The sequence below is a fragment of the Cololabis saira genome, chromosome 15, assembly GCF_033807715.1.
Source record: "Cololabis saira isolate AMF1-May2022 chromosome 15, fColSai1.1, whole genome shotgun sequence".
Classification (NCBI taxonomy): Eukaryota; Metazoa; Chordata; class Actinopteri; order Beloniformes; family Belonidae; genus Cololabis; species Cololabis saira.
In genome coordinates this window covers 23,949,867-23,963,531 of record NC_084601.1, presented here as the reverse complement: position 1 = coordinate 23,963,531, position 13,665 = coordinate 23,949,867, and the positions used below count along the sequence as shown (strand labels likewise).

Genomic DNA, 13,665 nt, shown 5'->3' with positions numbered 1-13,665 from the left:
GGATTTTAAAATCCTTTTTGGAATTTTAAATCATTTTTGTGGACTATTTCGGGACCTTAAAAAAAGTCTGATTTTCTATCATCATTGTAATATGCAAGTTTTTTTTAAACAAAAAATCCATGGTTTATTGCAATTTCAAAAATGTTTAGTTTTCAAATATTTAACTTTTGCCAGTTTACAAATCAGAATGTCCTTTTTTTCATTATGTATTTATTTCAGAATTCAGAATTTTTAAATAATTTCTTGAATTTTGTATACAACTACAATGTGCATTTTTTCCTCACAAATCCGCATTTTTAGAACGTTTTTTCTTGGAAATCTACAATTTTCAAAAGTCAGATTTTTTCTTTGTGTTTATAAAATCAAAACTTCCCAGCTTTAGAAGTTTTTTTTCCAGCAATGTTTTTGAGTTTTCAGAAATTTGAGTGTTTCTTTTCTTCATAAAATCAGCTTATTGGAAGTTTTTGAGAGTTGCAACTAGATATCTGAATGTTTTTCCTGCAAATTTGTAGTTCAAAACTCAGAGGTCGCTTTTCTTTCTGGAATCTAAATACTCTCCCATGCTAGCTCAGTTAGCCAGAGCTGGATTCATTTAGTTAGCTGGGATTATTTAGATAAATTCATGAATGTAGCCTCTGTTCTTCCTAAAGTGTAACAGATAAAAACCTGACCTGGATCCTCCAAGGGGTTTGAATCCCTCCATCACCTTGGAGTTTTAATTAACTCCTTACACACTGTTAGTGGCCAGCTGAGCTGGTTTGGTATACATCATGCATGTTCCTGGGTTCACCACTGGAGTTTATAAATGCTAATTGCCCCACACCTGTGATGGCCACATTCACTTGGAGAGCAGGTCAGCTTGAGCAGGGAGGAAAGGGGAGCAGAGAAGCAAGTAAGTTTTAATTTGTCTACCATGCTGTTTTGGTTTGTTTGTTTCTAGCATGTTTCATGTGAAGTGTTGTTTTTCTTTCAAGTTCAGTTTGGTTTGGGTACTTGTTGCCAGTCACTGCTTAGATATGGAAAGTTTGCACCCTTGGTAGGCGAAGCGAGGTATGTGTGTGGGTTTTAAAGAAAATGTAAACGTAAATGTATTAAAGTGTTAAATGTGTAAACTTAAGTGTTTTTAACATGTGCAAATGTTGATAATTTGTTATATTTGTTTTTTAGTTTCATGGTACTCGATGGGGAAATAAAAGAATTGTACCAGTTGAACTCAACGCAGTCTTATTGATGCCAAGAGCTGTAACAGTGAAACTCGACGCTGTATCGGAGCCATCTTCTATCGAGTGTCATCCTCCATCTGCGGCTTCAGCATGCTACAACTACAGTGAAGGACTTTTTGTAGCTGAGGGTAAAGTCACTCACAGAGACACTGAACTGTTTGAGTAAAGGTTGAACATTTCATGATATCTGCTCGTCTCTATTGTATGAGACAATGGACAGTTAAAGATTTTATATGACATTACCTTTTATAAATGCTCTGAAGGTGTGGTGTTTCCCTGCATTTGTTTAAACAGAAATTGCTGGTTTTAAAAAAAATAAAATATTAAGGTGCACTGAAGCACACTCCTGCAGCCACAGACACACTCCTGCAGCCACTGACACACTCCTGCAGCCATGAACACACTCCTGCAGCCACAAACACACTCCTGCAGCCACTGACACATTCCTGCAGCCACTAACACACTCCTGCAGCCACTGACACATTCCTGCAGCCATGAACACACTCCTGCAGCCATGAACACACTCCTGCAGCCACTAACACACTCCTGCAGCCACTAACACACTCCTGCAGCTATGAACACACTCCTGCAGCCATTGACACACTCCTGCAGCCATTGACACACTCCTGCAGCCATGAACACACTCCTGCAGCCACTAACACACTCCTGCAGCCACTAACACACTCCTGCAGCCACTGACACACTCCTGCAGCCACTGACACACTCCTGCAGCCACTGACACACTCCTGCAGCCACTGACACACTCCTGCAGCCACTGACACACTCCTGCAACCACAAACACACTCCTGCAGCCACAAACACACTCCTGCAGCCACGAACACACTCCTGCAGCCACGAACACACTCCTGCAGCCATGAACACACTCCTGCAGCCATGAACACACTCCTGCAGCCACTAACACACTCCTGCAGCCACAATCACACTCCTGCAGCCACTGACACACTCCTGCAGCCAAAAACACACTCCTGCAGCCACTGACACACTCCTGCAGCCACGAACACACTCCTGCAGCCACAAACACACTCCTGCAGCCACTAACACACTCCTGAAGCCATGAACACACTCCTGCAGCCACTAACACACTCCTGCAGTCACAAACACACTCCTGCAGCCATGAACACACTCCTGCAGCCATGAACACACTCAGCCAGGCCCGGGAACACGTCATCTATTTTACATTCAGGGATTTTATATTGCCCCACACTCAAACTGCTCACCAGCTTGGAACTCTCCTTATTGTTATTCTGCTCACTAGGTGCCATTTGGAAAGTTCAGACAGTTACTCAGGAAAACCGTGAAAACAATCTCCTGCTGTCATGGCAACTCATTTCAGTAATAAAAAACTTTGCCTCCCTCTACGAATCATTGCATTAGATACATTGTACAGAGAGATATTGTTTCTAAACCTGCAGCAGTTTTCTATTGGAATAACTTATATAATGAGATAGATTGGAAAAATACATAGTTCTTGTAAAGAAAATGTATTATTACAAACAAAGTAAGAGAGGTTACTTTTAAAATACTTCCTAGATGCTATCCAGTCAATACCAATCTTATTAAATATAAGATAAACATTGACACACTGTTCTTTTTGTGGTAATGTGAATGAAACAATATCTCACTTATTCTGGAATTGCACATATACTCATGTTCTCTAGATTGACCTTAATAATTTATATAAATGCTAAAGTTGATTCTTCCTTTAAGTTGAGCAAAAGTCAGATTTTTTCTTTGTGTTTATAAAATCAAAACTTCCCAGCTTTAGAAGTTTTTTTTCCAGCAATGTTTTTGAGTTTTCAGAAATTTGAGTGTTTCTTTTCTTCATAAAATCAGCTTATTGGAAGTTTTTGAGAGTTGCAACTAGATATCTGAATGTTTTTCCTGCAAATTTGTAGTTCAAAACTCAGAGGTCGCTTTTCTTTCTGGAATCTAAATACTCTCCCATGCTAGCTCAGTTAGCCAGAGCTGGATTCATTTAGTTAGCTGGGATTATTTAGATAAATTCATGAATGTAGCCTCTGTTCTTCCTAAAGTGTAACAGATAAAAACCTGACCTGGATCCTCCAAGGGGTTTGAATCCCTCCATCACCTTGGAGTTTTAATTAACTCCTTACACACTGTTAGTGGCCAGCTGAGCTGGTTTGGTATACATCATGCATGTTCCTGGGTTCACCACTGGAGTTTATAAATGCTAATTGCCCCACACCTGTGATGGCCACATTCACTTGGAGAGCAGGTCAGCTTGAGCAGGGAGGAAAGGGGAGCAGAGAAGCAAGTAAGTTTTAATTTGTCTACCATGCTGTTTTGGTTTGTTTGTTTCTAGCATGTTTCATGTGAAGTGTTGTTTTTCTTTCAAGTTCAGTTTGGTTTGGGTACTTGTTGCCAGTCACTGCTTAGATATGGAAAGTTTGCACCCTTGGTAGGCGAAGCGAGGTATGTGTGTGGGTTTTAAAGAAAATGTAAACGTAAATGTATTAAAGTGTTAAATGTGTAAACTTAAGTGTTTTTAACATGTGCAAATGTTGATAATTTGTTATATTTGTTTTTTAGTTTCATGGTACTCGATGGGGAAATAAAAGAATTGTACCAGTTGAACTCAACGCAGTCTTATTGATGCCAAGAGCTGTAACAGTGAAACTCGACGCTGTATCGGAGCCATCTTCTATCGAGTGTCATCCTCCATCTGCGGCTTCAGCATGCTACAACTACAGTGAAGGACTTTTTGTAGCTGAGGGTAAAGTCACTCACAGAGACACTGAACTGTTTGAGTAAAGGTTGAACATTTCATGATATCTGCTCGTCTCTATTGTATGAGACAATGGACAGTTAAAGATTTTATATGACATTACCTTTTATAAATGCTCTGAAGGTGTGGTGTTTCCCTGCATTTGTTTAAACAGAAATTGCTGGTTTTAAAAAAAATAAAATATTAAGGTGCACTGAAGCACACTCCTGCAGCCACAGACACACTCCTGCAGCCACTGACACACTCCTGCAGCCATGAACACACTCCTGCAGCCACAAACACACTCCTGCAGGTCAACATAATAATCATCTTCAATCTTGAAATCAATGGTACTTCAAAGAGGGAATTTATTTATTATTTTTGACTGTGAATTTCATGTAAGTTTTATTCTATTGTGGCACTGTTAACTTTGTGTCTAAAAGGTGTAAATGTCTGATCAGAGTTGTGGTTTAAAACATTTAAAAATAGTTTAAAACCACTACCTATTAAGTTCAGACAAACCCTTCAAAGCTGCTTTGCTATAAACAGTTGGTCAAAATTATTAAAAATGTTAGCCGCTCCTGAAGAAATAAAGAATCCCCCCGAAACTCAACAGTGAAGGTCCAGCTCCCGTGAGCGAAAATTAACAGAAAAAGGCCAAGAGTTGCAAATCCAGGAACAAAAGAAAAGCGTTCAACAAGGCATATGAGGCTTGGAGACTTGCAGCTAAGGAAATAAGAGCCAAACTAAAGACCTTCTGCTCAGCATCGGATCTTGAGGAAATCCAAAGAGACATTACAGCTAAACATGACAAAGTGTGCCAGCATTATGAGTCAGTCAGACGCAATCTTACAAGTACTCCAGATGTTGTCAAGAAAATGGATGCATGCAGCATTTTATCATCTGAGATTTGTGACCTTGTAAATAAACGAATGGCAAGTGTTGAAGTGACTTTCAATGATTGCCTTGAGAAGGAGAGAGTAAGGATGCAGCTAAATAAAAGGGAATATGGATCTGTTTTTGGGAGAACCAACACAGAAACAGTGGTTTCACAGTCTCTTAAGGGATCTGATGATCAAGTGAGCTCCATCTCCAGGTCCTCCAGCAAACGAGCTGACGCTGAGGCTGAACTTGCAGCCAAAGTGGAACAATCAAAGGCTATTCAAATGCTGCATGCTCAACAAGCAAAGCTGGACAAACTGGAGATTGAATGGAAATTAAAGCAGAGATGCTAACAGAAATCAAACAAAAGGAGGCTGAAATGAAATTAAAGCTGGAGGAGGAAAAATCAAAGTTGCAGCAGCTGCAAGCTGACAGTGAAGTCAAGGTTGCAGAGGCACGTGTGAGAGCATATAACAACTTTGATGCATCTGGAGAAGGTGCTGAAGCGAGTGACAAGGTTTCTCTTGACAGCCATAACACTGATTACAAACCTTTCCAAAATCCAGTAGCTACGCCCTTTGTGCCTCGAGATGCAGCACCCCTAAAACCAACTCAGGAAGATGCCAGTGTTGCTCAGGAAGCCATTTTGACTCGAGCAATGACAAATGCCTTTGCTTTAAGCCGTTTACCGGTCCCAGAGCCACCAATTTTTACAGGTGACCCCTTAAAGTTCATAGATTGGAAAGTATCCTTTTAAGGCCCTGATTGATCAGAAGCCCCTCCCAGCAAGTGAGAAAATGCTCTACTTGAAGAGTTATCTAGCAGGAGAGGCACGCAAGGCTGTGGAAGGTTTCTTTTACCGCAACTCAGAAGATACATACCGTAGTGCCTGGGCTGTTTTAGAGGACAGGTATGGCAGTTCATTTATTGTCCGAAGAGCCTTTAGGGAGAGACTCATGAACTGGCCAAAGATAGCTAACGACCCAAGAGCACTACGAGAGTTTGCAGATTTTCTTCAAGGCTGTGCTGAAGCTATACCACATGTTAAAGGCCTGTCCATCCTTGATGACTGTGAAGAAAATCACAAACTTCTTAAGAAATTACCTGAGTGGTTGGTGTACAGATGGAGTCAAAGTGTTGTTGAAGAGTTGGATCGATCTGGTGATTATCCAAGCTTCCTAGATTTCACAAAGTTCATGCAAAAGGAAGCCAGAATTGCTTGTAATCCCATCGCCTCCCCTTTCATGATAAATATGAAAACAAGTGATGAGGGGTTATCAAGAAGAGCTAAAACATTCAACACAAGCACTGAAATGAATGGCTCCATCTCGGCAACACCCGAAAGTTTAAAACCAAAGCCATCATGTTTATTCTGCAAAAGTGAAGCACATGGTATTGCTACATGCTCAGCCTTTGCATCAAAATCCATGGAGGAAAAAAGAGCCTTCATTCATGAATATCATTTATGCTTTGCATGCTTGAGAAGGGGCACAGTGCCAAGGACTGCAAAAGGCGGCACACTTGTAGCACTTGCGGTAGACGTCATCCCACCTGTCTGCACCAAGAAAATGTGAGACCTGCAGAAATGACAAGTAATGACTCTGTTGCCACAGGGGACCACGTAAACCAGGGGTCACCAACCCTGGTCCTCGCGGGCCGGTGTCCCTGCAGGTTTTAGATGTTTCCCTGCTTCATTGCACCATGATACAAGTGACTGTGTCATTAACAGAATTGTGCAGCCCTGGATGACAAGCTGATAACGATGATTAATTAGAATCAGGTGTGTTAAAGGAGGGAAACATCTAAAACATGCAGGACACCGGCCCTCGAGGACCAGGGTTGGTGACCCCTGACGTAAACAATGAAGTCCACAAAGTTATGTCCCATGCCTTGACTCAACATGCTTTTGCCACATCCAGTATTGTTCCTGTCTTTGTGTCCTCAATAACAGAACCCCGGAGAGAAGTACTTACCTATGCTCTTCTCGACACACAGAGCGACTCCACGTTTATTCTGGAAGATTTAGTTCTAGAACTGAATGTGAAAACTCAGCCGGTGCAGCTTAAATTAAGCACAATGACAGCTGTTGATACCATCATAGCCAGTAAAACCGCCGGTGGTTTTCAAGTTCGTGGACTTAACTCTGAAGCATACATTGAAATACAGCAGGCTTACACACCGGACTTCATACCAGTAGATAAATCCCACATCCCCATCAAAACTACAGCACTTCAGTGGCCTCACCTCAGCCATCTGGCCAACAAGTTACCACCACTTCAAGATTGTGAGGTGGGACTCCTTATTGGCTATAACTGCCCATCAGCTTTAGCTCCCCTAGAGGTTATTATGGGTGACAGAAATGAGCCCTTTGCTCAACGAACTGCTCTCGGCTGGAGCCTCATAGGGTCAGCCAACCCTCACATGGATAGACGGGGGAGCCATAGTTTTGTGCATCGTGTTGCAGTTAAAGAACAGCTTGTGCCCACTGTCACAGATGTGTTAAAGTCTCTGGAGTCAGACTTCAATGAAAGGAGCCATGGGGACAAGTATGTGTCTCAAGATGATGTTCGGTTCATACATTTTCTGAGTGATAATATTAAGCAAGAAAAGGATGGTCACTATCAAATGCCCCTCCCATTTAAAAATAACAGCCCACCAACTCTGCCAAATAATAAAAGGCTAGCTGCTGTAAGGCTGCAACACCTGAAAAGGAAGTTATCTGCCAACAAGCACTATCATGACCAATACACTGCCTTTATGGAAGAAATAATCAGCAGAGGTGATGCAGAGCCAGTCCCTGCAGTTTCGGAGGGAGAAACTGCATGGTACATCCCCCACCATGGGGTGTACCACCCAAGGAAGCCAAATAAACTAAGAGTTGTGTTTGATTGCTCAGCCAAGTTTAATGGCATCTCACTGAATGACACCTTACTTACGGGCCCGGATTTGATAAATTCACTGGTGGGAGTTTTGTGCCGCTTCAGAAGGGAGGAGGTTGCTGTAATCTGTGACATTGAAAAAATGTTCCATCAATTCCGTGTTTTCCCAGAAGCTCACAACTACTTAAGGTTCCTTTGGTGGGAAAGTGGGAAGTTGGAAAGTGAACCACGAGAATATCGGATGACGGTTCATCTCTTTGGTGCCACCTCCTCACGTGGATGTGCCAACTTTGGTCTGAAGTACCTGGCACAGCAATACAAGGCCCTGCATCCTGCAGCATCCACCTTTTGTGGAAAGCATTGTAAGCACTGAATTACACCATTTTTCAGACGCAAGTTGCACAGGATATGGTTCATGCTCCTACCTAAGATACAAGAATGACCGAAATGAGATCCATTGTAGTCTGGTCATGGCCAAGGCAAGGGTTGCACCCTTAAAAATCACAAGCATCCTAAGATTAGAACTTGCAGCTGCAGTAACTTCAGCCAGGGTGAGTGTCATGTTAAAGGAAGAGCTTCAGCTGAAAATAGAGAGCGAATGCTTTTGGACTGACTCTCAAGTTGTGTTGGCATACATAAATAATGAAGCACGAAGGTTCCATGTGTTTGTTGCAAATAGAGTTCAACTCATCAGAGAGAAAACTGATCCAAATAACTGGCACTATGTCGACACAACTCAAAACCCTGCTGACTTCGCTTCCAGGGGTCTTCGTGCTGCAGACATCCCTTCAGCTGGCTGGTTATCCGGTCCCAAGTTTCTATGGGAACCAGAGGTACTTCAAACATCTAAGCCCTCTATTAAGCTTCTGGTTGGTGACCCTGAGGTCAAATCTGCTCATGTGTCTGCAACTCAAGTCAGTGAACAGGCAGATATCTTGGGTCGGCTGGAGAGGTTTTCTTCTTGGACCACACTCCTTAAAGTGGTCGCAAGAATAAAGAGGCTTGGTTCAAAGTTAAAGCATGTTGACCTTGTGACTGTAGCAGAACGCAAGAGAGCTGCTGAGGAAGTTTTACATCTACTACAGCAACAAGCCTTCTCTTCTGAGCTAAAGCTTCTTCAAGGAAAGCCTCAGGGATCCAGTTTTCCAAAGTCAAGTCCGCTCTTTAGGGTTAACCCCATCCTGGAGGAAGGACTTCTTCGTGTTGGTGGAAGGCTTAAAGGTTCAATCCTCAGTGAAGAACAGAAGCACCCCATTATTCTTCCAAAAGACAGCCACATCACCGAGCTGATTTTGTCCCACTTTCACAGCCAAGTATGCCACCAAGGCCGAAATCAAACCTTGATGGAGCTACGGGCAAATGGATTTTGGGCACTAGGTGGGAGCAAAACAGTTTTGAAGTTGATATTCAAATGTGTGCTGTGCCATAGGCAAAGGAGACCAGTGGAAGAACAAAAAATGTCCAGTCTCCCAAAGGAACGCTGTGAAATCATACATGGCCTGTACTACGAAGCAAGTTCAACATACCCAGGATATCTTTTCCTTATCCAGATTCACTAACCCGGACAATTGCAATCACGCTAAGCGGTCACACGACGATGGTTATCAACTCGGTATATCAACCCAGGTTTCTCCAATCTGGATATGAGCGCGTGCACATAAAAGGGGCGGTGTTTTCAGCGCATGACCAATCACAAGCATGGAGAAGTCCGCTGTCAGAGCCGCTTATTTCAGTAGCGAAGAGCAAACTATACTTTTACGGAAATATGATGAGTATAGGCATAGAATACAGGCAAAAAGCAACACAGTTGCAGCTGCAAAATGCAGGAAAGACAGCTGGCAAAAGATCGCTGACTGTATAAATGCGTAAGTTCATAGGGATATAAACATCACTGCCCCATCATTAGGGCATAAGTAGATCTGACTATAATTACAGTTGTCTATTCTGTTAAATGCATGTGTTGCTTAGATGTATTCGTATGGCGTGTATGACAATTGTAGCCTCATTCCTTCAGCTGCAACCCCAGCGGAGTGAAACGCACATGGGAGCAAATAAAAAATAAATATAAAAACATAATTCAAAGCGGTAAGTAGGCTCACTTTCATATCTTAGAAGTACAACAAGTACAAGGCTTTAGTGTTTCTATCACTCTCTGTTTTAGGATGATATCAGTATACAAAAGCACAATGAAATAGCATTGACATTACTTGCAAGAAGAAGACAGGAGGGGGCCCTCCTACGCAGGAGTACACTCCTGCTGAGGAGCTGGCCCTCTCCAACAATGAAGGTCGCCCCTTAATGGATGGAGTAGAAGGGGGTGTTTCTTCAGACCCTGGTGGCAGTGGCAGCTGCTCCCAACAGGCCACATTTGTACAGGGTAAGTGTCAATGTTAAAAGACTGAGTTGCTAATAAAACAAAATGATATACAAATTATTGTGGGAGTAAGTAACATCGTTTTACTTTCTCTACAGTTGATGGGGAGACATTGGTGCTGCTGCCACCACCCACATACACTCTGTCCCATACAGAGGTAACAGTGGAAACAACCTGTCATATACACTGCCATGTCATCTGTGGTTGCTGATCATGGATTAAATAGACCATTTACATGTCCTGTGTTTTCAGGTGGAGGATGATGAGACAGTGTCTGTTTGTTCAGAGAGAGCTTTGGCGGTACACTTAAGTCTTTTTTAATCAATTTTATTCAGTTGTCAATTTGCCCATCTTAACACAGGTGGTGAGAGTGTGGACACTTGGCTGTAATTGATTTCCCTTTTAATTTCTTGCTAATGGTGGTGGTCTGCACATGGGAGTAAAAACTGCTTCAAGTGCTCTCTATCCTAATATGAATCAATTGCTTCCATTGCTATGATCCTAATTTTGCAGGAAGAAGGAAATCTTCCTCCCCCTGTGCCTATGGCCTCCACATCTAGGCCAAGGGGATCACAAGTGGTAATGAATTAACATTCATTTGCATTTGCACCTTTCTTCAAGTTACCATAGCAAAGTGACAATGCTTAAATGTCACAGCTACTGTATTATGTGTTTTGATTTGTTTCAGGTTGGAGCAGACAATGTGAGAGCTCTTTACAAAAGGACACTGGAGCTAGATATAGAAAACAAAAAGCTTGACATTGAGTACAAGAAATACAAGAAATACAAAATAAAGAAAGTTAAACTGGAGGTGGAGAAACTGGAGTATGAAAAGAAGGTAATTCAGTAACGTAATTCATTTCCTGGCATGGGAAACAAACTAAAATGTTTCTTCCTTTATTCCAGGAAACAAACTAAAATGTTTCTTCCTTTTTTCCCTCAGGAACGGGAGAACAGAAGATAACCCGATGGAAGGAAAAAAATTAATAAAGAATAACTGAAATACAAGGCCTGTTATTTCTTTGTTCAGGCAAAAAATTGATCTGTGATGGCCTCTCTCACAGCCCTGCCAGTAGGGTAGTCGAGGGTGATGGGGTCCACCACATCAGGGGGTTGTTGGTCGACAGGAGGGGCCCTCTCCCTCCGTATGGTGGCGACATTGTGGAGCACAACACATGCTGCAACAATCCTGCTAGCTCGGTCTGGGGCCACTTTGAGCCCACGAAGGCAGGTGAAGCGGGCCTTCAGGATGCCAAATGTCATTTCTATCCTGACCCTGGTTCTGGAAAGGGCCACGTTGAATCTAGTTTGTGGCCCTGCATCAGGGTCAGGATAGGGGGTCATCAAGAAGGGCTGGCAGGCATATCCCCTGTCACCGACAAGCACTCCACTGAACAGCCCTGACGATAAAAAGGAATGATGCCATGATCAGTATCACAGAATGCAGTTTAAAGAACATAAGACATATATGCAGAGTAAAGTTGCCATACCTTGCTCCAGTCTGTGGCACAGTGTGGACTCCCTGAAGATCCGGGAGTCATGGACCGACCCAGGCCACTTGGCGTCGATGCTCGTGACCATGCAATTATGGTCACATGTCATCTGCAAACGCATTTGTGGTTAACAATCCACAAGATAATAGCATTGAAGTCATTGTAGCATCAATGTGCATTTGACAGGACCTGTGCTGTGTCATTTTGTCCTTATGTGCATATATTTCCCCATGTGCTAAAAGGGAATGACTTTTAATTATCCAGGCTACTGCATTTCCTGCAATGTGCCAGTATGACCAAACAATTAGTACCCTTATTAGATAACTTTATTTATTCCCAAGGGGAATGTTTAGTGTTACAGCAGCTATCACATAAATGACAGACTTACACAAGACACACGTAGCTTAAAACAAACACAATGAGGTGTGTGGATTACCATATAGGAGATATACACATATGTGTATTCCCATGCCTGGAAATGAATTGCGTTACTGAATTACCTTCTTCTCATACTCCAGTTTCTCCACCTCAAGTTTTACTTTCTTTATCTTGTACTCTATGTCAAGCTTTTTGTATTCTATATATATACACACACACACACACACACACACACATGGACAGTACTATACTAGATGAAAATAAGTGGAGAACTAACAAACGGTTACAAGTTCTAACTTAAGGCAACATATTGCTATTAAGTGCCACATTGAATGTACAATGTGTATTGCAAATTACCATTGCAAACTTTACCTGAACGTTGAGGCTGTGGAATGACTTGCGGTTGACATAGTCCGCTTCATTCTCACCCAGACGTGCGGAGATGGGAATGTGCGTACAATCTATGGCACCGATCACTCTGGGGAACCCTATGACGGGAGTAGGCTGCATTTAATATACAATAGTATACGTCATAGGGTGTACATTATTTATAGATGAAGTAGTTAAATAGGTTGATGTATATTTTACCTGCTATGGCATAAAACCCCTCTTTAACAGACTGCGTCGGCAAGTGGCCAGGGAACACAACAAATCCATCCAGCATGTCTGTGAGGGCACGTGCCACTTTATGGATGGCATTGCAGACTGTATTCTTGCTTAGATTTTCAGCATCACCCACAGCATACAGGTAGGTACCCGTGGCGAAGTACCGCAGGGCAATGCAGATGGTTTGGGGCACTGTGAGCGCACGACTCCGACGTGTGGCACTGGCCACATACGGGTCGAGCCGCTGACACAAATATGCCATGCCCTCCGCCGAGAATCTGTATCGTTCATACAGGTACTCATCATGGAAAGCAAAGGGGTTTTGGTGGTCCCTGAATACGCGTTCTCTTCGGAGGGATCCTCTCACGATCCGCGCACCGAGCTCCACTGGATTCTCTTCGAAAGGGCATGCCATTTTCCAAGAGAGCTGATTGGTCAGTGGGCGGTGCTTTTATACCCGGCAATCTGTATCTCGAACATAACCTGCTCCGGAGCAGGTTAGCTGTTCAGCATAAGTTACCATGGCGATGTACCCCGGTGAGAAGTGAACCACCGTCGTAGTCCTGAAAACCAGAGGTGGACAGAGTACTCGACCCCAGTACTTGAGTAAGAGTACAAATACTACTGGTCAAAATTTACTCCGTTACAAGTAAAAGTAGCTCAGTCAAAATATTACTCGAGTAAGAGTAGAAAAGTACTTGCTTTTAAAAGTACTTAAGTATCCAAAAGTAAATGCTTTTAAATTTACTTTAAGTAAAAGTAAGAGTAAGAGTAAATTTCTTATTTTCCACATCAGTAAATTACTATCTTTTTTCTAAATTAATTTAAGTTGTAAAGTTTAAGTTGTAAATGTCTGTGGTTTGTCTGTGCCCTCGTTTTTTACTCGGTCGAACTCAAACATTGAGTTAAGATACGGCCAAGGATTTTGTGAAAGTCCCTGCTCCGAGTCCGACTCATTAATCAGACTCAGACGACTCAGTGGATTGTCTTTCTTCTCCTGACGCAGGCGTAGCCATTGTTGCGGCTCTGTCTTGACTCTGTCTTGACAAACGCAGGCTACTTTGGCGGTATCGTTTTGAGGAGG

At 42.6% G+C, this 13,665-nt stretch overlaps 1 protein-coding gene across 1 annotated transcript; it reads right to left on the bottom strand.

Moving 5' to 3' along the window:
• Window positions 1–5,826: 5,826 nt before the first annotated feature.
• LOC133460808 (putative nuclease HARBI1) lies at window positions 5,827–12,996 on the bottom strand. Its single transcript, XM_061741575.1, has 5 exons — window positions 12,564–12,996; window positions 12,348–12,463; window positions 11,595–11,706; window positions 11,137–11,504; window positions 5,827–5,883 (listed from the first exon to the last, which is right to left on the bottom strand). The coding sequence occupies exons 1-5, from the start codon at window positions 12,994–12,996 to the stop codon at window positions 5,827–5,829; spliced, it is 1,086 nt and encodes a 361-aa protein (XP_061597559.1).
• Window positions 12,997–13,665: the final 669 nt, after the last annotated feature.

Bases quoted from the DNA above. Each gene is read 5' to 3' on its own strand.
- LOC133460808 (XM_061741575.1), bottom strand. From the start codon at position 12,996: ATGGCATGCCCTTTCGAAGAGAATCCAGTGGAGCTCGGTGCGCGGATC. The intron at 11,505-11,594 runs GTATGGCAACTT...TTTTATCGTCAG, and splicing joins GTGCCACAGACTGGAGCAAG to GGCTGTTCAGTGGAGTGCTT. The intron at 5,884-11,136 runs GCCTGAACAAAG...CATGTGGTATAG, and splicing joins CCATCACAGATCAATTTTTT to CTTCAGCACAGCCTTGAAGA.